General features: G+C 45.0%; 1 protein-coding gene and 1 long non-coding RNA gene across 3 annotated transcripts in view; one reads left to right on the plus strand and one right to left on the minus strand.

Annotated features, from left to right (window-relative positions):
* Positions 1–5,644: 5,644 nt before the first annotated feature.
* Positions 5,645–6,393, minus strand: LOC117065797. The gene is made up of 2 exons (XR_004430041.1): positions 6,259–6,393; positions 5,645–6,065 (listed from the first exon to the last, which is right to left on the minus strand). It is a non-coding gene; the product is annotated as an uncharacterized LOC117065797 (long non-coding RNA).
* ETF1 (eukaryotic translation termination factor 1) overlaps positions 6,368–23,400 on the plus strand; it is a 38,451-nt gene continuing 21,418 nt past the window's right edge. Inside the window, exons 1-2 of one of the 2 annotated variants that reach the window (XM_033181081.1) lie at positions 6,368–6,566; positions 6,727–6,830. In XM_033181081.1, coding sequence (XP_033036972.1) covers positions 6,745–6,830 — 86 coding nt within the window. In that variant the 5' untranslated portion in view covers positions 6,368–6,566; positions 6,727–6,744. Of the gene's footprint in view, positions 6,567–6,726; positions 6,959–23,400 lie in introns of both variants that reach the window. The other variant, XM_033181082.1, reaches the window with a different exon arrangement.

Consider the following 23,400-nt stretch of genomic DNA (forward strand, 5'->3'; position numbering starts at 1 on the left):
CATTGATGATCATTACCGAAATCTCTAATTTCATTAAAGGTCTATTATTTTACTTCTGTCTTTTCATTTTTAGTTGGAATACCTCTATAGTAAGAAAATTCCCCTTTTAACAAGTACCAAGTTACACTGCAATGTAACTATATATATAAGGGAAGACCAGTTAAATGCTCAGCTCTTTTCCTTAATTTACTAGTTTTCACAATTAGTTCCATAATCAAAAGTGGGGAAATTAGGTTTCTTGGGTGTCATTGTGAACTCATGGATTTCAACTTATTTTTATGTTTCACTTCATTGCAACTTTTCTTAGTGATACTCAAATTGTTCTAACCTTGGCCTGAGAGCCTGTTCCTGTTGGCTCTTAAATCCTTTTGACAGGCCGGGCACGGTGGCTCAACCCTGTAATCCCAGCACTTTGGGAGGCCGAGACAGGCGGATCACGAGGTCAGGAGATTGAGACCATCCTGGCTAACACGGTGAAAACCCATCTCTACTAAAGGATACAAAAAATTAGCCGGGCGAGGTGGCAGGCATCTGTAGTCCCAGCTACTTGGGAGGTTGAGGCAGGAGAATGGCGTGAACCCGGGAGACGGAGCTTGCAGTGAGCTGAGATCCGGCCACTGCACTCCAGCCTGGGCGACAGAGCGAGACTCCATGTCAAAAAAAAAAAAAAAAAAAAATCCTCTTGACAAAACCCCAGTACTCTATGTTACTTTCTTTGCTTACTGATATAACAAGATGTTCCAGGCTCACCTTGTTCATTTCTGCTTCAGTCCAAGAAACAACTACTTACTTTGTCTGTTATCTTACTTATTTAACATCCCTGTCTCCCCTGCACCCCCACAAAAGACCATAAATATAAGAACTGAATTACATCTAAAAATTTTCAGCACTTGTCTCAGTGCTGGACCAAAAAAGTGGCATGCAATAAATATTTATGGAATTCAACTAAAAGATTAGCCTCTGTCTAGCTATTCTCCAGGTGTCTCTGTTGAGTCAAACAACATTAAGCACTTGCCTCTTCAGGTGGGTCAAGGGCAGGGTTCAGGCTCTCCCTATAAATACTCTTATATGCTAGAGGTAGACCCCAGCTAATGAGCTCTCCCTAGAACAGGTATTCTGACACACATGCGCGCGCGCACACACACACGCACACACACACACCTTTTTTTATACTGAGAGAATGAGAAAAACTAAGTTTTAGTTCTCCATGGGCCTTATTTTCTTAAGGAGGAAATCATTACAGAGTAAAGCATTAATGGCCAGTATCTGCTTAATTTAACAAGACTACAAATTCATGTAAAGATGTCTAATCCTCTAGAGAGGAAACTGTCATTCCTTAGCTGCAGTCCCCCCTCCAACTGAAGAATTACATTTCACCACTAGGTGTCCACAGGGGAACAAAGGATACCTTACACTTCCCCATTCCAAGTCCCTTTCACACACTGCACTCCATAAACAACTTGTCCTAGGTCAATTTATAAAAACCTTAAATCTTGTTTTATGTTGTACCACTACAGCTTAGGTCATCATTTATTCTAACTTATAAGATATCCTGGCCGGGCGCAGTGGCTCACACCTGTAATCCCAGCACTTTGGGAGGCCGAGGCAGGTGGATCACGAGGTCAGGAGTTCAAGACCAGCATGGCCAATATGGTAAAACCCCGTCTCTACTAAAAACACAAAAATTAGCCGGGCGTAGTGGTGCGTACCTGTAGTCCCAGCAACTCAGGAGGCTGAGGCAGGAGAATCACTCCCTTGAACCCGGAAGGCGGAGGTTGCAGTAAACTGAGATCGAGCCATTGACTCCAGCCTGGATGACAGAACGAGACTACGTCTCAAAAAAAAAAAGGAGAGAGAGAAAACTTTCCTCTAACAACCATACTGACTTCCAGAAAAGTCAAAGATAGCCCGTTAGCAAATGCCACCACAACCATCCCTTCCTTCATCTTGGCTACTTTTTTTTTCTGAACTCCAGTGATCCTGAGTAGCTAGGGACTACAGGTGTGCACCACCATGCCCAGCTAAATTTTTTTTTTTATTTGTAGTATAGACGAAGTCTCACTAGGTTGCTCAGTCTGTACTCCAACTCCTCAGTTCAAGCAGTCCTCCTGCTTCGGCCTCCCAAGGTCCTAGGATTACAGGCATCAGTCACTGTGTGTGGTTTATCTTCGTTACTCTTAAACTTACCTTCACATTAGTAACCAATAACCTCATTCTGTAGCTATTTTGAGGGGAAAGGGTCTTGCTCTCTCACCCAGGCTGGAGTGCAGTGATCACAGCTCACTGCAACCTCAAACTCCTGGGCTCCAGTGATCTTCCTGCCTCAGCCTCCTCAGTAGCTGGGACTAGTGGCACATGCTGCTGTGCCTGGCTGATTTTTTTTTCTTGTTTTTGTAGAGACCAGGTCTCTCTAAGCACAAAGACTTATTTCTGCTTTCAACATCAAAACAACAGGCCTGTAATCCCAAGCACTTTGGGAGGCTGAGGCAGGTGTGTCACGTGGGGTCAGGAGTTTGAGATCAGCCTGGGCAACATGGTGAAACCCCATCCCTACTAAAAATACAAAAATTAGCCAGGCATCATGGTCCACACCTGTGGTCCCAGCTACTAGGGAGGCTGAGGTGGAAGGATCGCTTAAGCCCTGGGGTCGAGGTTGCAGTGAATCATTATTGTACCACTGTACTCCAGCCTGAGCAACAGTGAGACCCTGCCTCAAAAAACAAAACGAGGCCGGGCGCGGTGGCTCAAGCCTGTAATCCCAGCACTTTGGGAGGCCGAGACGGGCGGATCACAAGGTCAGGAGATCGAGACCATCCTGGCTAATACGGTGAAACCCCGTCTCTACTAAAGAATACAAAAAACTAGCCGGGCGACGAGGCGGGCGCCTGTAGTCCCAGCTACTTGGGAGGCGGAGGCAGGAGAATGGCGTGAACCTGGGAGGCGGAGCTTGCAGTGAGCTGAGATCCGGCCACCGCACTCCAGCCTGGGCGACAGAGCCAGACTCCGTCAAAAAAAAAAAACAAAACGAAACAAAAACTTACTCACCTACTCCCACCTAATTGGCTGGGAACATCACCTATATCCCAATATCTAACTTTGTTATTGTTTGAGCTGAGTAGAAGTTCTGAGATCATACAGAACAATTTCTTTATTTTTCAGACAATCTGTGTGCTTAGAGAGGGTATATATTCTGTTCTCACCATTTAGCAGTTTGAAAAATCTGTATCACTTTTATATCACAGAACATTCCTCCTCAACAATGAATCGTCATGGTCCCATTTAAAAAGCCTTGATGCAGGCACTACCATCCGTGCTCCATACCTCCCAAATCTCTTCAGGTAGATAACTATCCCAGCTTTTGCCTCTAATGCACTGATTTCTAATTCTAAATGCAGAGATGGTGAATTTGCAGCAACTAGGCCAAGAGCTTTTGGGGCTACCTGGGCCTGCAATTGTCTAAGAAATAAGAAATTCAGAGACTGACAAACAGCAATCCTACTTGGGATGTCATCATGCTTGCTTCAGCCTGAATCACACAGAAGAAAGCCTTCAAGCATGGACCTGAAGCAATGCTGTAAACACAAACATCAAAATGAAGAGGAGGCCAGGTGTGGTGGCTCACGCCTGTAATCCCAACACTTTGGGAAGCGGAGGCAGGTGGATCATCTGAGGTCAGGAGTTCAAGACCAGCCTGGCCTACATGGTGAAACCCTGTCTCTACTATAAAAAAAAAAAAAAAAAAATTGGCCAGGCGTGGTGGTTCACACCTGTAATCCCAGCACTTTGGGAGGCCAAGGCAGGCGGATCACGAGGTCAGGAGATCAAGACCATCCTGGCTAACATGGTGAAACCCCTTCTCTACTAAAAATACAAAAAATTAGCTGGGTGTGGTGGCGGGCACCTGTAGTCCCAGCTACTCAGGAGGCTGCCGCAGGAGAATCACTTGAACCCGGGAGGTGGAGGTTGCAGTGAGCCAAGATCATGCCACTGCACTCCAGCCTGGGCGACAGAGCGAGACTCCGTCTTAAAAACAAAACAAAACAGAGAACAGGAAGGGTAGAGTAGGACAATCTAATATAGAAATAGGGCAAGAGGAATGAAGGAAAACCTTGGACACAGTTGATTCCTAGTCAGTAAGTAGTGTTTATGACTAAGGCAGCCCCTCTGTTCACTACCAAACACAGTGGATGACACACACACAGCAGGAATACAATATTATATAACAAGTGAACATATGCCAAAAACTACAAAATGGAACCCAAAGAAGAGGTTCCAACCTGAGATTCATTTCCTGGGGGAGAGAAGTATGACCGTGTCCCCACCCTATGAAAATACAGGTAATGGGGTCACTGTATAATACACCGGACACCAAACATGGAGTCGGGAAGCCATAAACTAGCTGTGGGACTCTGAACAAGTCCCTTTCACTTTTCTTTGCCTCAGTTTCCCCATGTATGAAATGGAGGTCATATCCCCATCTTCAAAGCGTGGACAAACTTTATAACACACGAAAAAAGTATTCAAAGACCATACAAATGAAAGCACACGATTGGCATCACTACTTACATGTCTCATAAGCAATCTCAAACTTAACAGGCCCAAGATGAAATTCTCAATCATCCCCCAGCACCTGCTCCTCACCTTTCCCACCTCAGTAAATGTCACCACTTCAGTACTCTGGGAACCATTCTTGGTTTTCCTCATCCAATCCATCATTCAGTCCTATTCACCCCCTTTTTTTTCCCCCCTTGAGACAAGGTCTTGCTCTGTCACCCAGGCTGGAGTGCAGTGGTGTGATCTCAGCTCACTGCAGCCTCGAATTCCTGGGTTCAAGGGGTTCTCCCACCTCAGCCTCCCAAGCAGCTGGGACTAGAGGCGCGGGCCACCACATCCAGCTAATTTTTTGTACTTTTTGTAGAGACGGAATCTTGCCATGTTGCCCACGCTGCTTGCAAACTCCTGGGCTCAAGCGATCCTCCCTTTGGCCTTCCAAAGTGCTGAGATTACAGCCGTTGGCCACTGTACCAGGCCCTTCATTCACTTCTATCTGCACTGTCAGCACCCTAGTGTAAGAAAAAATCATCTCTCACATGATAATGAAGCAGCCAAAATAGTCTCTGGGCTTCTCCTGTGCTCTCTCCAGTCCAAACCAAGGCTCTAAACGCTTTAAAGTACCCACTGTTCTTGAAAGAAACCAAACTTCTGAATCTGGCTTAAAAGGCCCTACATGATCTCTTCCCCTGCTGCTCCTTCAAACCTCTCTCCCCGTCCCTGACTGCGCCAGCACACTGGCGTTTCTGTACTTCTCAACTGTGTTCTGCTTCCTCCTGACAAACTCTTACTCACCTCTTGGGTCTCATTTCAGAGTTGCGTCCCCGCCATACACTCTCAGAGCACCCTGAAGTACTGAAGCACGGGTGTAGTTATTTTATTATAAGAAGAATAAAATCACAAACGGTTAGAAACCCAATCGACTATAAGCTCCATGAGGGGTAAGTACTGTCATCTGTTTGGTTCACCTTTGTATCCCCAGGAAAACAGGGTCCAGCACACGGTCTGGGCTCAATATTTGAAGCCAGACGAGGTGAGGGGAGACAAAGTAGCCACCTAAAAATCCTAACTCAAAAAGATAAAGCTCTAACCGTATGTGGATGCCCATTTTATTTCAACTCTCTCCACCTCCGTTCTCAACGGCTCAGGCCAAACCATACATGGGGTCAGATACCTCAGGTCTCCCAGCTCAGGCAGCCCCCGCTGTCTTCCACCCCATAAAGTTCTAAGTCCAAAGTGAGCCCGTCCTAGCTCCGGGGCGAGAGAAAAGAGGCCTCTTCCGCCCCTGCAGGTGAGGGTCCCAGACCGCCCGGAGGCAGGCTCCTCATCCAGACCTACTGGCCAAGACTCCTCCACACTATTCCGCGCAGCCGTGACGCACGCAGACCGCAGCACTTCGTCAGCGAAGAAGCCGCTGGGCGCGAGGCGCTTCTTCGCGGCTTCTCAAGCACTGTTCAAACCGCGCGTCGGGCCCAAGTGCCTAGCTTCACGTCACAAAGCCTCAGATGTCCATCCTATTAATGGAGAAGGGACTGAGAGACGACGACCCCGGTCGTCTCTCTTTAAGAACCACCCCCATTCGAGCCTGACGGGGGGGGGGGGAGGGCTCTCAATAAACTCGCGAGAGCCACCGGCTTCCGTCCGCTTCTTCCTCTCGGCTTGCCGGGCCGGAAGAAAAGTGGCACCTCCCACCCCTCCAGCCTCTACCTCACAAGACAGCGCGGACCCAGCTGCGGCCAATCGGCGGGTTCATTGTAGGCTGCGGGGCAGAGAGCCAATGAAAAGTCGCGGCGGACGCAGAGCTTCTCCTCACTCGCACCGGCCCCCTCCCTTCCGCCCGCCGCCTTCCACTCCGCCCCTGGCGGAGGAAGTGATGTCACAGGCCCCATGTGAGCGGATTGCAACACATGCAGCTGCCTGGAGAGAGGGAGCCGGTGTCCTACGTCAGAGCCGCCGCCGCCGCGGAGCCGCCGCCGGGGAGGAGCAGCCGCTGCCGCCCAGGACTGGGCCCTTAGGTAAGGCACGGGGAGGGAAAGGCCGGCGACCTCTGTGGCGAGCTGCGCCGGGCGGGAGGAGAGGGCCTCTCGGGGGTGGCGAGGAAGGGGGCCGCTCTGCCCCAGCGGCGGCGCTAACTCTGTGGTCTTGGTGTCTCCGGGCCCCGCCGGGCCGCTCTAGGGAGGAGGAGGCGAGAAGATGGCGGACGACCCCAGTGCTGCCGACAGGAACGTGGAGATCTGGAAGATCAAGAAGCTCATTAAGAGCTTGGAGGCGGCCCGCGGGTGAGCGCCGCGTCAGGCACCCCCTGTGCCCTCTTGGTTCCCGGACCCCTCAGGATGGACGCCCCCGCGCCGCATGGCCAGATGAGGAGAACCAGGCACTAGCCAACTCCCGCCTTCTGGATCTCTGGGTAGTAGCCCCTGACCCAGGGGCGAGGGTCGGTGCGGTTGGCCCGAGAAGGGGTCCTTTCCCCGCATGGGGGTAAGGGGCCCGCGCTCCCCGGGTTTAGATCACTCGGCCCCCCTCGTGTTAGGCCACCGCTACTTTTTACCTCTCCTGGGCCCTTAAGTCCAGCTCATCCCTCTTCGGGCTCCAGGTGCTGCCATCCGACTCGGGTACTGTTGTGGCAAAGTGCTCGGCCTTCCTTTCCCAACGCCCTTCCCTGATTTCCTCTTCTCCCTTCGTTCCTCAGCCAGGCTTCATTAAAATGGCCTCTTCCTCCTGGGCTTCTGAAACCCGGGTGGGTGAAGTTTGGATGGGACGGGAAGCAGAGGTGGTCAGGGACAGCTTCTTTCTGATTCGTGATTGCTCTGGGTTTTCCTCCTGTCCCAAGATGACTTCTCCCAAGTCCTCTAATTACCCCGGAGCTTCCTGGTTTTAGCTGTTCCAGGACCCACCTATAGACTGAAAATGCCAACGTATGCGCGATGTAAGGATTGTTGGGTAGGTTTTGGTTAATGAATCTGCATGTGTATGTCCAGGAGAAATACGGATCAGGAGGTCGTTTGATAGAAGTCATAACTACAGAGTCCCTGCTGGCATTTATCTGAAACTGGTGGGGATATCGCTGTAGAGAGGCTTCTGATGTACTTCATGCTTGTTGAGTGAGATTCAGAATTGAATTACATGGGCTTTGAGTCTTGTACATTTTGATAAGAAACTGTAGGTGTGTCCATTGTGGGAAGAGCAGGTTAGATTAAAATTAACTGTGTGTGTGTGTGTTTTGTTTTTAATGTTGTTCGTTTGAGGAAGGTGTGCCAGAGGTATTTCTGTTTCCTTTATTACTTTATTTTGTTCTTTCCCAGTCATAGAAACTTTTTATTTACAGAAAATGCCCCCCCCCCCCCCAGAAAAAAGTGTTTGGAACATTATTACGTACTTGTGTGTCTGAGCATTCTTAGAATAGTAGAATGGCCTGCCTCAGGCCATGTGAAAAGTTGATTTCAGCACAAGAATTTGACATTCTGGTTTCCAGCCCAGGATTGTCGTTTATGGGTAGATTTGCGATTTTAGAATGACGGCCCCTTCAAGCTCTTCATTATTACTGTTTTATGAAACAGGGTGTGCTTAATTGTACTGAATGCCCAGTTCACAAGTTGGTTTTGCTAGTGTTTTGTTCTTAATAAATTAGGGACAGTTCTGTTTGGAATGAGGCTTCTGAAAGTTTGGCCCCATTCAGTGACTTGGGCTTGTGCTCACTCCTTCGGTTTACTGGAGAAACGTTAGTTTAATATGAATCGCAGACAGCAGTTTATTTTTTAGTCCTTAGGTTTTTCTTTAAATTTAATAGAATATTCAGACCTTCTTAATAATCTTGCAGAAACTTGTGCCATATGGTAGAGTGAACATTTATTCCCAAAATGTGAGAATACTGTACAGAAAGGATAATATAGGTCACGACCCATTATGTTGCACTACCAAGAATGAGCCAGGTTCTTTTGTTTCAGTAGGATCTTCTGTTTTGTTACTTGAAGCTTTCAATCCAGTATTGCATTTTTATAGATTGCTGTTGTTGCAGTATTGTATATAGGTGGATGTGATCTGTGGATTTGTTCTTACTACTTTCATTAGCAGGCAGGTTCACACATGTTAATTTGCATACGTTATATTCTCTGAAACAGTCCAGAAAATTAAATCATGACTATAATTTGCCTGTTTGAATGAAGTAACATTGAAGATGACATTGCTTAATGAGTAACACCATTCCTTTCTACTGCTTGATGAAGGAAACTCATTCTTAAATTTTGTTCTACCCATGTTACCTAGCGACTAGAAACTTTGAAGCCCCTCTTTAAGACTTTTGAAGGCTTTACCTCTTTGTTTAGCAAAGTTCACTAGAGTTTAAAGCATGCTAAAAATGAAGTTATAAGGCACAACTTGTTTTCCAAGTTGTTGAGCTTTGATATTTTAGACATGAGTAAGCTGTCTAAAATAGCTGGAGCATCTTCCTCTAAACATTTTGGTTAATAATCATGTCCTTCTTTGCTTTTAATCAGGATTTGGTTGCATCTGGATCCCATGGAAATTTAAAATTTTGGCCCTCTCTGAGTATTGATAAGGGAGTCAGAAGATTCCCCAGTACACTCCAGTTTTTGGAGGTGGGGAATATTTTCATTGCCAACTTGTGTTAAAGTCAGACTCTAGATTTTCATAGATAGGATACAGTGAAAAATGTTCTTCCTACTCTACCTAGTGATAAAATATTTTTAGGAGAATTGTAATGGGCTTTAAAGACAAAGTGGATGGCAAAATGAATCTGTATTTGCTGATGTTTTGGGGGTACTCTGGTTTTCAGGCATGGTTGTTAGCACAAGATAGTGAGACTTAGTGGTGGAGTAACAGTATTGTTTTGGAAATGAAAAAGCCCTTTCCTCCCCTTAGCAGTGTAGAATTCTAGGCATGGGAATCAAGGATTGGTTTTTAACAGTAGTTATTAAAAGATGCTAGAATAAGTGATTTTGAAATTAAGGTAATCTTACGTGGTTATCTCTTGACATATGACCCAAATTTAATGTAGCTTGAAAAAGAAACCACCTGCAAAATGGGCTCACTAACTACATCTGAATAAAGGGAAGTGTGTTGGCAAAATAATTTATTAAGCACATACCATATTATAGACTGTGCTACAGTACATTATTAAGTCATTTAATCCTCACAAGTATTGCCACCATTTGGTAGACAAGGCATCTGAGGCTAAGAGATAATTTGTCTAAGATGTCACAGCAAAAATGTAGCAGAGTTCAGAACTTAAACCAATGTGCTATACGAGGTATATTTTATTTTCAGAAAATACAGAACTAGATTTCCTTAAAATGTAGTCTGAGCTATAACAAATTCTATTTTATGTTACACGTGTGTGGAAGAGCATTTATAGAGGCCAAATTACTAAAATGGGGAACTTGATAGCGTTCTGTTTTGTAACCAGCATCATACTTAATCTTCTGAGTTGAAAGGAGTGTCATGCATAAACTTGATTTTTAATTTGGGTAGAACATTGTTATTTGGTTTCAGGTAAGCCTGGTCAAATGTTAGTTTGTGTGTGCTAGTAAAATAACCAGTTAATTATTTTGGTAGACATAGGCCCCACTTAAAGTTGATGGTAGTGCTTCCCTGTTCATGATTGCTCCTGGTATATTCTCCACAGTTGGCTAATGAAAGACAAATGTGTACATAAACCAATACTGTGGTTGAGGGTATCTTGAATAAGGAACTAAAATAGGTGAACGTATGTTGGAAAAAGCGGGAGAATTATTGGTTGTTTTTTCTCTTGGTGTTTTCTGTGCAGGCGAGTGGTGGCCTCAGAAATAGTTTTGGACACTATTGTTTTAAGGTAATGTTAATAAAATCATAACTAGAGCCTGTCCTAGCCAGGGACAGTGGCGAATGTGACAAAGGAATGGACAATGTTAGTTTGGGTTAGGTTGTGTCGGTGGTTGTTAAAATGTCTTTTCACTTATCTTCACTAGGAAACCTCATGTGTTTCATATCTAATGAACACTTGGTCAGATAACCCTCAGAGCCATAACCCTTGTTTGAAGGTCAGTGCAGCTTGCAAACTTCTGCTGTAGTGTTTGGGCATTTTAAAAACTGGTTGCTTAAAAATAACTTATTGATATCTTAACTCTAAATGAAATAAAATTAGTTGTTCCTGCCCCCAAATATAACCATTTTTAAAGAATCCCCACTGAATTCCTCACATTATACAGAATTAAAAGTTAATGTTTTGGCGAGATCATTGAATAGGTTAATGTTTTAAATCTTAGAGATAATATGAACAGCTTGCTTAATTTATATACTTTGAATAAATTAAGGTATGTTGGATGTGTTTGAGTACCTTCCCTAAGTAAAAATTTTGGTTAATAGAATATTCACCTAAATGGTGGTGGTAATAATGTTCTCAAAGCACTGAATTTCACATTTTTCCCCCCCTCACTATCCTCGAAGGGCTGGTTGTAGCTAAAGTGATACTTTGTGGTCTTTGATACAAATACCTGAACCATTTGAAGTTCAGGCTCATAAAGAAGACTTTTTTGGTCCTCTATTCTGGCTCTTTCCATGCCTTCCTCCCCCCAAACTGATGGTTAGACAAGTTAAAAGACTACATGAGGACTGGGCACATTGGCTCATATCTGTAATCCCAAGACTTTGGGAGGCCAAGGTGGGCAAATCGCTTGAGGTCAGGAGTTCAAGTCCACCCTGGCCAACATGGTGAAACCCTGTCTCTACTAAAAATACAAAAATTAGCTGAGTGTGTGGTGGCTTGCACCTGTAATCCCAGCTACTTGGGAGGCTGAGGCAGGAGAAATGCTTGAACCTTGGAGGCATAGGTTGCAGTGAGCCGAGATTAAGATTGCACCACAGGCCGGGCGCGGTGGCTCAAGCCTGTAATCCCAGCACTTTGGGAGGCCGAGACGGGCGGATCACGAGGTCAGAAGATCGAGACCATCCTGGCTAACACGGTGAAACCCCGTCTCTACTAAAAATACAAAAAAACTAGCCGGGCGAGGTGGCAGGCGCCTGTAGTCCCAGCTACTTGGGAGGCTGAGGCAGGAGAATGGCGTAAACCCGGGAGGCGGAGCTTGCAGTGAGCTGAGATCCGGCCACTGCACTCCAGTCCGAGCGACAAAGCGAGACTCCGCCTCAAAAAAAAAAAAAAAAAAAAAAAAGATTGCACCACTGCACGCCAGCCTGGGCAGCAGAGTGAAACTCTGTGTCAAAAATAATAGGGGCTGGGTGCGGTGGCTCATGCCTGTAATCCCAGCACTTTGGGAGGCTGAGGTGGGCAGGTCACAAGGTCAGGAGATCGAGACCATCCTTTCTAACAGTGAAACCCCGTCTCTACTAAAAATACAAAAATATTAGCCAGGCATGGTGGCGGACACCTGGAGTCCCAGCTACTCGGGAGGCTGAGGCAGGAGAATGGCGTGAACTTGGGAGACAGAGCTTGCAGTGAGCTGAGATTGCGCCACTGCACTCCAGCCTAGGCGACAGAGCAAGACTCCATCTCAGAAAAAAATAATAATAATAAAGACCACATGAGAAAAAAAGTCAACAACTAGACTATTTTAGGTTTTGTGAGAAGAGATGAATATAGAACAAACAACTACAGACCTCTCTCACTCTTTCCAAATTTTGGTTTCCACATGTGTGACTGTGGACATTACTATTGGATTAGGTGGTGACAGTTGAGATAATATGGGTTAAAATACCTAACACCACATTTGCCACATAGAAAGTGCTCTGTAAATGTTAGCTCTTTCCTTTTCTATATGCAAACATTGATTCTGCAGAGATATCCTAATGGAGAATTGTATTATTAAAGGATCAGGATACAGATGCCACAGGTCTGAACTATGAGAAAGGTAAGAAATAAGTGAGAGAGAAAAGAGGTGGTAAAGGGAAGAGGGCAGAGTATATATGTTAGAAAGGATGTGGTGGTGGTCCTTAGTTTCCTCCAAGTATGTAGGCTGCCTGCTTCAACTCAGAACTAGTCCTAACAGCCGTTGTATCTGGCATGGTGTTCTATGCACTGTGAACCTAATGAACAATTACTCCCTTTGAATTTCAAGTCGTGACAGACTTCCTATTATAATAGCAGATATACTTACCCTTCCTGGGAAGGAAGACTTACTCTGGACATACTGCAAGGTAAGCGAGAGTACGTAGTTAGAATACCATTTAAGGCAGAGTGCTGTGTAGGTTATAGGTCTCTCCTATCTTCCACACCAGTTGTACCCTTTCTTCAGAGGGCTTGTTTTCTTTGAACTTGAGATTGAGGATCAGCCCAGTACAGCACCACCCCCTGTCCTGGGATGGTACTTCGTTGTTAAAAAAGTTAGTGTCATCTTTGCAGCAGGGCTAAATGGTCTTAGATCTTATTTGAAGAGTAGGAAGGAGAAATTTGCCTTCCCACTGCTGGATCTGTTCAACTAAGAGGCTGGACAGTAGAAATTACTTCTCAGTCCAGCGTATTCTCTAGGGATCTCAGAATAGAACCTTCTCCTAGGATACATTCTGTAGGTGTCTTTCAATTCTTCAGCAGCCTGCTATCTTAGTGAGGGGGAGAAGGAGTTAGGAAGGTTCAGGTTTTTTTTCTCCAGCAGGTTAGAAATTGAGAGTCTGAGGTTTCTCACTGAGTACAGTTCTCAGAGAGTATGATGAAGCTCCCTCTGATACAGTTTTATCTTATGCCATTTGACACACATCCTTGCCCACTGTCTTTACTCTTCTCACAATCCTTTCAGGTTCAGAGGACTTGACATTTTCAGGTGCGTGACAACTGGCTTTTGTCATACAGATAACTCTGCATGTTGAGTTTGTACTCTTGTTTTCACATTTTCATTTGTTCTTCTAAGATCTCCTTTAGAAGAATGATCATAGGCCGGGCGCGGTGGCTCACGCCTGTAATCCCAGCACTTTGGGAGGCCGAGATGGGCGGATCATGAGGTCAGGAGATCAAGACCGTCTTGGCTAACACGGTGAAATCCCATCTCTACTAAAAATACAAAAAAAAATGAGCCGGGCGTGGTGGCGGGCGCCTGTAGTCGCAGCTACTCGGAGGCTGAGGCAGGAGAATGACGTGAACCCGGGAGGCGGAGCTTGCAGTGAGCCGAGATCGCGCCACTGCACTCCAGCCTGGGCGACAGAGTGAGACTCGGTCTCAAAAAGAAAAAAGAAAGAAGAATGATCATAGCCAAAATAAAAGGTTCTTTTTGTTTTCCTGCCATGTCTGTGACCTTATAAACTAGATTTTCCTCCAAAATACACATATAGGTATATGAATATGAAGCCCAGAAATGCAGTTTTACTATTAACCAGTAAGCTAATGGACTTCACCAAACACCTGCTGTGAGTTGGGCACTAGACATTTTGGAAGAAATATGTAATAAAATGAAAACATGATCTGCCACACAACCATGGAATGATAATATAAACCATTTTCAGCTCCATATTAGTGAGTACAGAATAACACAGTACATGTTGAAGGGGATTTAGTATAAGCAGATGATTAAAGTCTTTTTTTTTTTTTTTTTTTTTTTTTTTTTTTGAGACAGAGTCTTGCTCTCCCGTCCAGGCTTGAGTGCAGTGGTGTGATCTCGGCTCACTGCACCCTCTACCTCCCAGGTTCAAGCAATTCTCCTGCCTCAGGCTCCTGAGTAGCTGGGATTACAGGTGTGTCCCACCAAGCCTGGCTAATTTTTTTTTTTTTTTTTTGAAGACAGAGTCTTGCTCTCTTGCCCAGGCTAGAATGCAGTAGTGCGATCTAGCTCACTGCAACCTCCACCTCAGGTTCAAGCAATTTTCCTGCCACGGCTCCTGTCTGAAATTCATCTTTTATTAAAAGGAGGTTGCAATGAGCAGAGACCGCGTCACTGCACTCCAGCCTGGGCAACATAGCCAGTCTCCATCTCAAAAAAAAAAAAAAAAAGCCAATTATTCATCCATGGGCTTCAGTTTCCCCATCTGCTTCATGGGTGAAATAATGTTTTTTTCTTCTTCTTCTTTAAAAAAGGTAACATTGGCTGGGTGTGGTTGCTCATGTCTGTAATCCCAGTACTTTGGGAGGTCTAGGCAGGTGGATCACTGAGGTGTAAGGAGTTAGAGACCAGCCTGGCCAACATGGTGAAACCCTGTCTCTACTAAAAATACAAAAGTTAGCCGGGTGTGTTGGCGCATGCCTGTAATCCCAGCTACTTGGGAGGCTGAGGCAGGAGAATTCGCTTGAACCCAAGAGGCAGAAGTTGCAGTGAGCCAATACCAGCCTGGGCTATAGAGGGAGACTGTGTCTCAGAAAAAAAAGAAAAGAAAAGTAGTTTTCTGAGGATGAGTAGCATACATTTTGACCCCCCCTTATAACAGCTCTGTGTGAAAAGCTATTATTGCCATTTCATGGATGAAGAAATTAGAGTATGTACAGGGAGTAAATAGCTGCCTAATATCACAGCCTTTAGTAAGGATCAGTGCCAAATTCTGTACTCCTTTTCTTATTTCAAAGCCTGTGGTGCTAATTTATACAACACTACCTTGCTCTTTGGCAACTGTTTCTTTTGCTGAATAGAGATGTCTCCCATTCCCTTCTGAAAGGAAGACTCTTGTCCATGGACATTTGTAATTTAGTAGAAGGAGCAGGTGTGCTGAGACTCAGGTGCAAAGATTTAAAAGAAAACAGGCATGCTATTTCCACCCTAGGAAGAACTTGGATACTGAACATGTTTATTCTTGACGAGTATCAGTGGAGAGAGAAATAACTTGTTGCAAAATCCCTCCCCAGAAGCTCATTCATATATTAGAAAGAAGATCTAAGTAGTGAAGTGGTGAATCCTGAACACTGGTTATGATTGCAGTCTCTTGCTTTGCACTGTTGTAAGAACACTAGAGAAATTTTCCAGCTTCGAAGCTACTTCCTGATGGAATATTCCACTGGGTTTTGTGAAGATCTTTTAATTTTTCTTTTTAAGACTAGTAATGCCTATCATTATAGAAAAAGTGTACACACTCTACCAGATGTGTACATTTTTGTTTTAGTTGACTGAGTAAATCTTTGTTCTTTGGGGCATAAAAAGCTAAAATGAACCTTTGTGAACTTTATTCTGAAAATGTTTGGATATCTGAGTTATTCTGTACCCTAGGGTGGAGGTTGCTGTAATGTCTCAGTAAGTTCCGGTCTTGGTATTTCTCCCATTTGGTAATAGCATCAGACTCTAAGGTCAATTACATAAACCAATTTCAGGTAACTTTCCCGGTCCCTTTGAAGGGTAACAGAATCATCCCTCCTAATTTGATAGGCTAAACCTTTTATAAAAGGCAGCCCCATCCACCTCCTTACCTGCCTCATAGATGGTAGTAGCAGCAGGAGTGGGGTGGCATTAATGTGAGGATCAACAAAATTAAAATGAGACACTTCATAAGGGGTGGTTTTGTTTAGTGCTGGTTTTGTTATGGTAAACGCCTAATAGTATGATGGTTTGAGCTTTTAGGTGCAGTGGAAGTTGGGGACAGTTAGTCAATTTAAGGCACATTAGTTCCTCTCCAAGGACTGACAGTTTGTTGTTGGTTTTTGTTTTGTTTTGGTTTTGAGACAGAATCTTGCTCTGTCGCCAGGCTGGAATGCAGTGGTGATCTCGGCTCACCAACCCCTGCCTCCCGGATTCAAGCGATTTTTCTGCCTCAGCCTCCTGAGTAACTGGGACTACAGGCGCCCGCCACTACACCCAGCTAAGTTTTGTATTTTTCGTAGAGACTGGGTTTCACCACATTGGCCAGGATGGTCTCCATCTCTTGACCTCGTGATCTACCTGCCGCAGCCTCCCAAAGTGCTAGGATTACAGGCGTGAGCCACTGCGCCTGGCCAGATTTTTTTATTGGCATTTTATTTGGTAGTTTAGAATAAATCTCTGATGTTTGCTTAGAAGAGTATATAGAGATGATGGTAGGAATTGGCCATTTATTCATTTGTCAAATGTTTGAGTACCACTATGTGCTCAAATGATTTCTGCCCTCAAGAAGCTTATATACACTTGGGCTGGGTGCGGTGGCTCATGCTTGTAATCCCAGCACTTTGGGAGGCTGAGGTGGGTGGATCACTTGAGGTCAGGAGTTCCAGACCAGTCTGGCCAACATGGCGAAACCCTGTCCGGACTAAAAATGCAAAAATTAGCCGGGCGTGGTGGTCCACACCTGTAATCCCAGCTACTTGGGAGGCTGAGGCACGAGAATTGCTTGAACCCAGGAGGTGGAGGTTGCAGTGAGTTGAAATGGCACCACTGTACTGCAGCCTGGGTTACAGAGGGAGACGCGGTCTCAAGAAAAAGAAGCTTATATACACTTCCTGTAAACAGTGTGTTTCGTTGTTTGATACTTGATGGAAGAGAAACGAGAAGTTGGGTATCAGGTCCCTTTGAAGTGACTGGCCATAGGTTATATCAGAATAGTGAACTTATGCCACAAAAGTTTTAGAAAGGAATGAATTCTGTGGTTCTCCCTTAGGATAAATTACAAAGTTTCCAGTGTTCTGGCCATATTATTTTTGGTGTAGCTCTTTTTTTCTGTGGAAGATTTGGCAAGTCCTGTAATCCCATAAAGGTGACCATCGTCTGCTACTACAAAATCAGCTCATACTTCAGGACTTAACAGGATTCAAATAAGACTCCAACCCCATCTGATATTACCTCTCTCCCCTCCCCATTTCTAGTTGGGCTGTGCTACTTCTTTCCAACTGGTACTACTGGTAGAGGGGAGGCAATAGTAAAGAACTAGAGCTCCATCTGATTACCATTTAGTGATCAGTTACTATCTGCTCTCCAAGCTAAGCACTTGACATATATGATCTTGTAGAATCCTCATGACCTTGTGAAGTAAGTAGAAACTGAGACCCGCAGGGATTTCTGTGGTTTGCCTTTGGTCACACAGCCATTAAGTGATAGAGTTGGACATGAGCCTGAATCTGAGCTCCTCCTATTCTGTTCCCATATTAACTCCATATAAAAAAGACCATCATAATTTAAAAGCTTAAACTTAGTTTTACAAATTTGGGAAAAGAAAAATAGAAAATACACAGTGGATAAAACAATGACAGTTTTGGAAATGGAGTAGAAATTGAAGAGAAACTGATTTTCAGGTGGTGATCCATGTAATACTGCTGGCTTAGTGACTCTCCCAGAAATTATCTGGCTGAGATTGATTGATTGATCGATTTTTGTTTGTTTGTTTTTGTTTTTTTTTTTTCAGGCAGAGTCTCACTCTGTCGCCCAGGCTGGAGTGCAGTGGTGCAGTCTTGGCTCACTGCAAGCTCTGCCTCCCGGGTTCATGCCATTCTCCTGCCTCAGCCTCCCGAGTAGCTGGGACCACAGGCGCCCACCACCGCACCCAGCTAATTTTTTTGTAGTTTTAGTAGAGACGGGGTTTCACCGTGTTAGCCAGGATGGTCTCGATCTCCTGACCTCGTGATCCGCTCACCTTGGCCTCCCAAAGTACTGGGCTTACAGGTGTGAACCACTGTGTCTGGCCTCTGGCTAAGATTTAAATTGAGCTTTGTGAGGCAGGCACAGATGGGAGCTTGAAAAGGGAAGTGGTGAAAAATTTGGCCATCCATTCCCTAGGCACAAGCCGGCCATCAAACCCTGGGATGAAAGCTTCTTGGAGAGCATATACTGTACATCCCAATTAGGGAGTATAGTAGGCAGTCTCTAAAACGTTCCTGGTCGTAACCTGAAAGTAGTTACGTGACTTACAAGTGATGACTTGGATGGCAGAGTACTTGAGGGGGCAGTGAGTGTTCGGGCTGGTAGAAGTTGAGTATCTCTGAGCTGTCACAATTCATTATGGTTGTATTATAGCTAGGTTGTCTTAGGTTTTGGGGGTTTTTTGTTTTTTGTTTTTGTGCTGCTGTAACAATATCACAGATTGGTGTTCTGGTAAGGGCCTGCTCTCTGCTTTTAAGATGGCACCTTGAACGCTGCATCCTTTCTTGGGGAGGAACACTGTTCCTCTTGTGGCAAGAGAACAAAAGAGAGATGGCCCACTCTTATAAGCACCTTATTTTATCATGTGTGTGTTTGTGTGTGTGTGTGTGTGACTATTGCTCTCAGGTCTTATAAGCACCTTATTTTATCTTGTGTGTGTGTGTGTGTGACTATAGCTCTCAAGTCTTATAAGCACCTTATTTTAAATAGCAGCATGAATCTATTCATGAGGGCAGAGCCCTCATAACCTAAACACATCCCATATGCCCCACCTTTCAATACTGTTGTGCTGGGGATTAAGTTTCTAACACATGAATTTGGGGGGACACCTTCAAACTATAGCGTAGGGTAAATGCAGCAAGTGACCTCTCTGGGTTCTTCTTTGGGTGGAGGTGAGGTTGTAGAGGCTTGTTACCTTCAGCTGACCTAGAGATGACCCTGTGAAGAAAGCGAGCAAGATGCAGTGATTCTCAACCCTAGTTCTGCATTTTAGAATCTTTCGTATTTGAGACCGGGCACGGTGGCTCACACCTGTAATCCCAATTCTTTGGGAGGCCGAGGCAGACAGATCACTTGAGGTCAGGAATTCGAGACTAGCCTGGCCAACATGGTGAAACCCCGTCTCTACTAAAAATAGCCAGGCATCGTGGCGTGTGCCTGTAACCCTAGCTACTTGGGAGGCTGAGGCAGGAGAATCGCTTGAACTGGGGAGGTGGAGGTTGCAGTGAGCAGAGATGGCGCCACTACATTCCAGCCTGGGTGACAGAGCAAGACTGTCCCCAAAAAAAGAACCAGCTGGGCATGGTGGCTCACACCTGTAATCCCAACACTTTGGGAGGCTGAGGTGGTTGGATCATTTGAGGTCAGGGGATCAAGACCAGCCTGGCCAACATGGCAAAACCCCATCACTACTGAAAATACAATTAGCTGGGTGTGGTGGTGGGCGCCTGTAATCCCAGCTACTTGGGAGGCTGAGGCAGAAGAATCGCTTGAATCCAGGAGGCGGAAGCTGCAGTGAGCCAAGACCACACCACTGCACTCTAGCCTGGGCGGCAGAGTGAGACTCTATCTCAGAAGGAAAAAAAGAATCTTTCGTATTTCAAAATTGAGACTCTCTCACCCAAAATCATCACCACCCTCACTCTCCCGATTCAGAAACTATTGAGTCAGGATGGAGAAAGAAGGGATCTTTTCTGTTTGAGCATGTATTCTTTTATTTTGCTTTTTTAGAAAGCTCTAAAAGGATTGGGGGCGGGGAGGTATGCAGACTGAAGTGTTCTTGAGCATTGTTGATGATGGTGAACATTGATGAAGATCCTTGGGGGTCAGGCGGGCACGGTGGCTTGCACCTATATAACCTTAGCTGCTCAGTGAGTCTGAGGTGGGAAGAGCGTTTGAACACAAATGTTCAAGACCAGCCTGGGCAGCCTTGTGAGATCCTGTCTCTAAAAGAAAAATTAGCTGAGCGCGGTGGTGCGTATCTGTAGTCCCAGGCTAGGGTGGGGAGGCTCACTTGAAGCCAGGAGTTTCCAGGCTACAGTGAGCTATGATTGTGCTAAAAAAAAATAAATTATCTTTCTACTTGAGTTTTATTTGGGATTTATTTATTTGGTTTAGTTCTGTTTACAATTCCTTTTTTTCACCTGTTTGATTTTTCAGAAGTTAATCTTCTGAGTGAAGCATTGATGAAAGCTTTGATAAGCTAAAGTGCCCCTGAAACCAATGAGAACAAGAAGGGATCTGAGTACAGAGGTCCCTGGGAGCTTTGAGGGATACATTGCTGTATGTTGTCTCTTGTTTTGCCCAGTTTTTACAACCTGCATGTGAGTCATTGCTGTACCCCATGATTCACTAGTTCTTTGATTTTGGAAGAAAAGTATAGGGACAGTAGAAAAATGAAGGAAAACTATTACGGTTAAAGAAGGTTGTAGATTGCCTGTGTAGCCAGCATCTCCTTAGTGAGAGCTTTATTTTTCATTCTCCCCTGAAGGGTGTTTACTTTAAAAGTCATAGAAGTATTCAACTTTCTTAATTTTATTTTGGGTGTTTACACAAACTGGTCTAACAACTTTGATTGGCTCGCAGGGGTGAGGGTAAATGAATGTTTATCTCATTTGGAAACTTTACTGGAAGAACAATCTGCTTGTTTTGTTTGTTTTTTGAGATGGAGTCTCTGTCACCTAGGCTGGAGTGCAATGGCGGGATCTTGGCTCACTGCAACCTCTGCCTCCCTGGTTCAAGTCGATTCTCCTGCCTCAGCCTCCCGAGTAGCTGGGATTACAGGCGTGCGCCACCACACCCAGCTAGTTTTTGTATTTTTAGTAGAGATGGGGTTTCCTCATGTTGGCCAGGCTGGTCTCGAACTCCTGACGACAGGTGATCCACCCACCTCGGCTTCCCAGAGTCCTGGGATTATAGACATGAGCCACCGTGCCCAGCCCAGGCTGCTTGTATTAAACCTAACATACAAAACATGAGAAGTTATTAAACTACCCTTGAAATTTTTTAAGTAAAAGCCATCCATTTAATAATCTGCACTTCCCCTCCCTAGTCAGGTGTCTTATTTTTAAAATTCAGAAACTTAATGTTTCCCCCACAGAAGGTAGGAGGAGGGGCATGCAGGGAAACTAGTGAAAGGTAATTTTTTGCACCTAATTCAAAAGGAATAAGAAGCCAAGACTGCCTTTAAAGTTTTGTTTCATTTATCAACTTTGCAGAAATCTACCAAACAAAAAACAATTCTTAGGCAAGCTATACTTTTGAGCCATTTTATAAAGTGGAATCTTATAACAAGATTACATTCTTAGGTATATTTGCTCCTTGGTCTCTTGGAATGTTACATGGATATGGAATGCAAGATTGCCCAACTGGGCTATACAGTAGGGTTGCTTAATGAATGTTTATCTTCTTAAACTATCAGCAGTGGAAATTAAGTAGCTGCTTATCTTAAGGTCATTGCTTTGCCCTCCACATCATTATCTTATTTGAAGAGTTGCCCTAAGGCATTTTGAGTTCTCTCAGTTAATTTGTCCCAAATTTCTCCCCTCTTTAGCCTTCAACTTTCCAAATCTTTGGGGTTTGTTGCCTGTTGTTCCTCAGCTCTGAGGCTTCACCTCTGCTATCCCTTTACATTCCATTCCCTGCTGACTGCATCTTAGGAAACTCTTCTCTGTAAGTCAAAGCATGTCAGCTTTTTAAAAAAACAACCCCTTTTAAGGAAGAACTTCCAGGCAGGCATGGTGGCTCACACCTGTAATCTCAGCACTTTGGGAGTCTGAGGCGGGCAGATCACCTGAGGTCGGGAGTTCAAGACCAGCCTGACCAACATGGAGAAACCCCGTCTCTACTAAAAATACAAAATTAGCCAGGCATGGTGGCGCCTGCTTGAAATCCCAGCTACTCGGGAGGCTGAGGCAGGAGAATTGCTTGAACCCGGGAGGTGGAGGTTACAGGGAGGCAAGATTGCGCCACTGCAGTCCAGCCTGGGCAACAAGAGCAAAACTCCATCTCAAAGAAGAAAAGAAAAGAAAGAACTTCCTACAAACCCCTAGGGTTGTAGGCCCCTTGAGAATTGACTTACCAAGCATAAGCCAGTGAAATTGGTACTCAAGTGTTTTCTCTATCTGTTCTCTTCATATTCTCCCTGTGCATGAGTGGACGCCTGTGTCAGGTAGGTGGCACCTACAATCTAGATTGTGATGGAAGTTCTGTTTAGTTGCCCAACATTTCCAGCCTCTCCCAAAGCAAATGTCTTTTCCCTCCATTGGCCTGTATGTAGAATTTGACATAACTCCAGAAAGAATTATCAAAAAGTTTTTTTGGGAATTACAGTTTAGAAGCCTAGCAAGTGTTTGTGATAATAACTGAATCAGTGTATCATAAATTTCCTTGATTCCGTGGTTTAGCCAGAATACTTGCTCCCCTATCCAAGGGGTGGCAGCAGAGGAGCACACAACATACTCTCCTGTGTACTGTCTTTAATTAGCTTCTAATTCATTGGGGAAAATAGCACAAAAGTTTATGAACCAGCCTTCAAGGTAGACACCCAAACACAATTCTGATTTTTGGAGATACAACTTTGACTGCCAATCTGAGAGTAACTATTTTTGATAGTGGGAGGACTGGACAGCCAGCTCATCTACTTACAAAGAAAACTGTTTTCTGGGCTGAGTGCCGTGGCTCACACCTGCAATCCTAGCACTTTGGGAGGCCAAGGCAGGTGGATCTTGAGCTCAGGAGTTCCAGACCAGCCTGACCAACATGGTGAGTACTTTGAGAGGCTGAGGTGGGCAGATCACAAGGTCAGGAGATTGAGACCATCCTGGCTAACATGGTAAAACCCCGTCTCTACTAAAAATACAAAAAAATTAGCTGGTTGTGGTGGCATGCGCCTTAGTCTCAGCTCTTCAGGAGGCTGAGGCAGGAGAATCGCTTGAACCCGGGAGGCAGAGCTTGCAGTGACTGAGATCACGCCACTGCACTCCAGCCTGGGCAGCCGAGCGAGACTCCGTCTCAAAATTAAAAAAAAAGATTAGCTGGGCGTGATGGTGCATGCCTGTAATCCCAGCTATTCCAGAGGCTGAGGCAGGAGAATTGCTTAAACCTGGGAGGCGGAGGTTGCAGTGAGGCCAAGATCGTGCCACTGCACTCTAGCCTGGGCAACAGAGCAAGATTCCATCTTGGGGGGCAGGGAGTGGGGGGAAGAAAATCATTTTCTGCCTGGAAAACCTGTGGAATTAACCACTAGGAGAAAACTTCCAGGGCAAGAGCTCCTGTTAATGAGATCCCTTACCAATACAAATATTGAAGACACCATAGTACACATTTATGAAATTTCGCTTTATAAAAATAAGCTTTCTAGGACCCAGTTTGAGACATTTTCATATGTTAA

The sequence above is a fragment of the Trachypithecus francoisi genome, unplaced genomic scaffold (assembly GCF_009764315.1).
Source record: "Trachypithecus francoisi isolate TF-2019V2 unplaced genomic scaffold, Tfra_2.0 Lachesis_group2, whole genome shotgun sequence".
NCBI classification, from domain to species: domain Eukaryota; kingdom Metazoa; phylum Chordata; class Mammalia; order Primates; family Cercopithecidae; genus Trachypithecus; species Trachypithecus francoisi.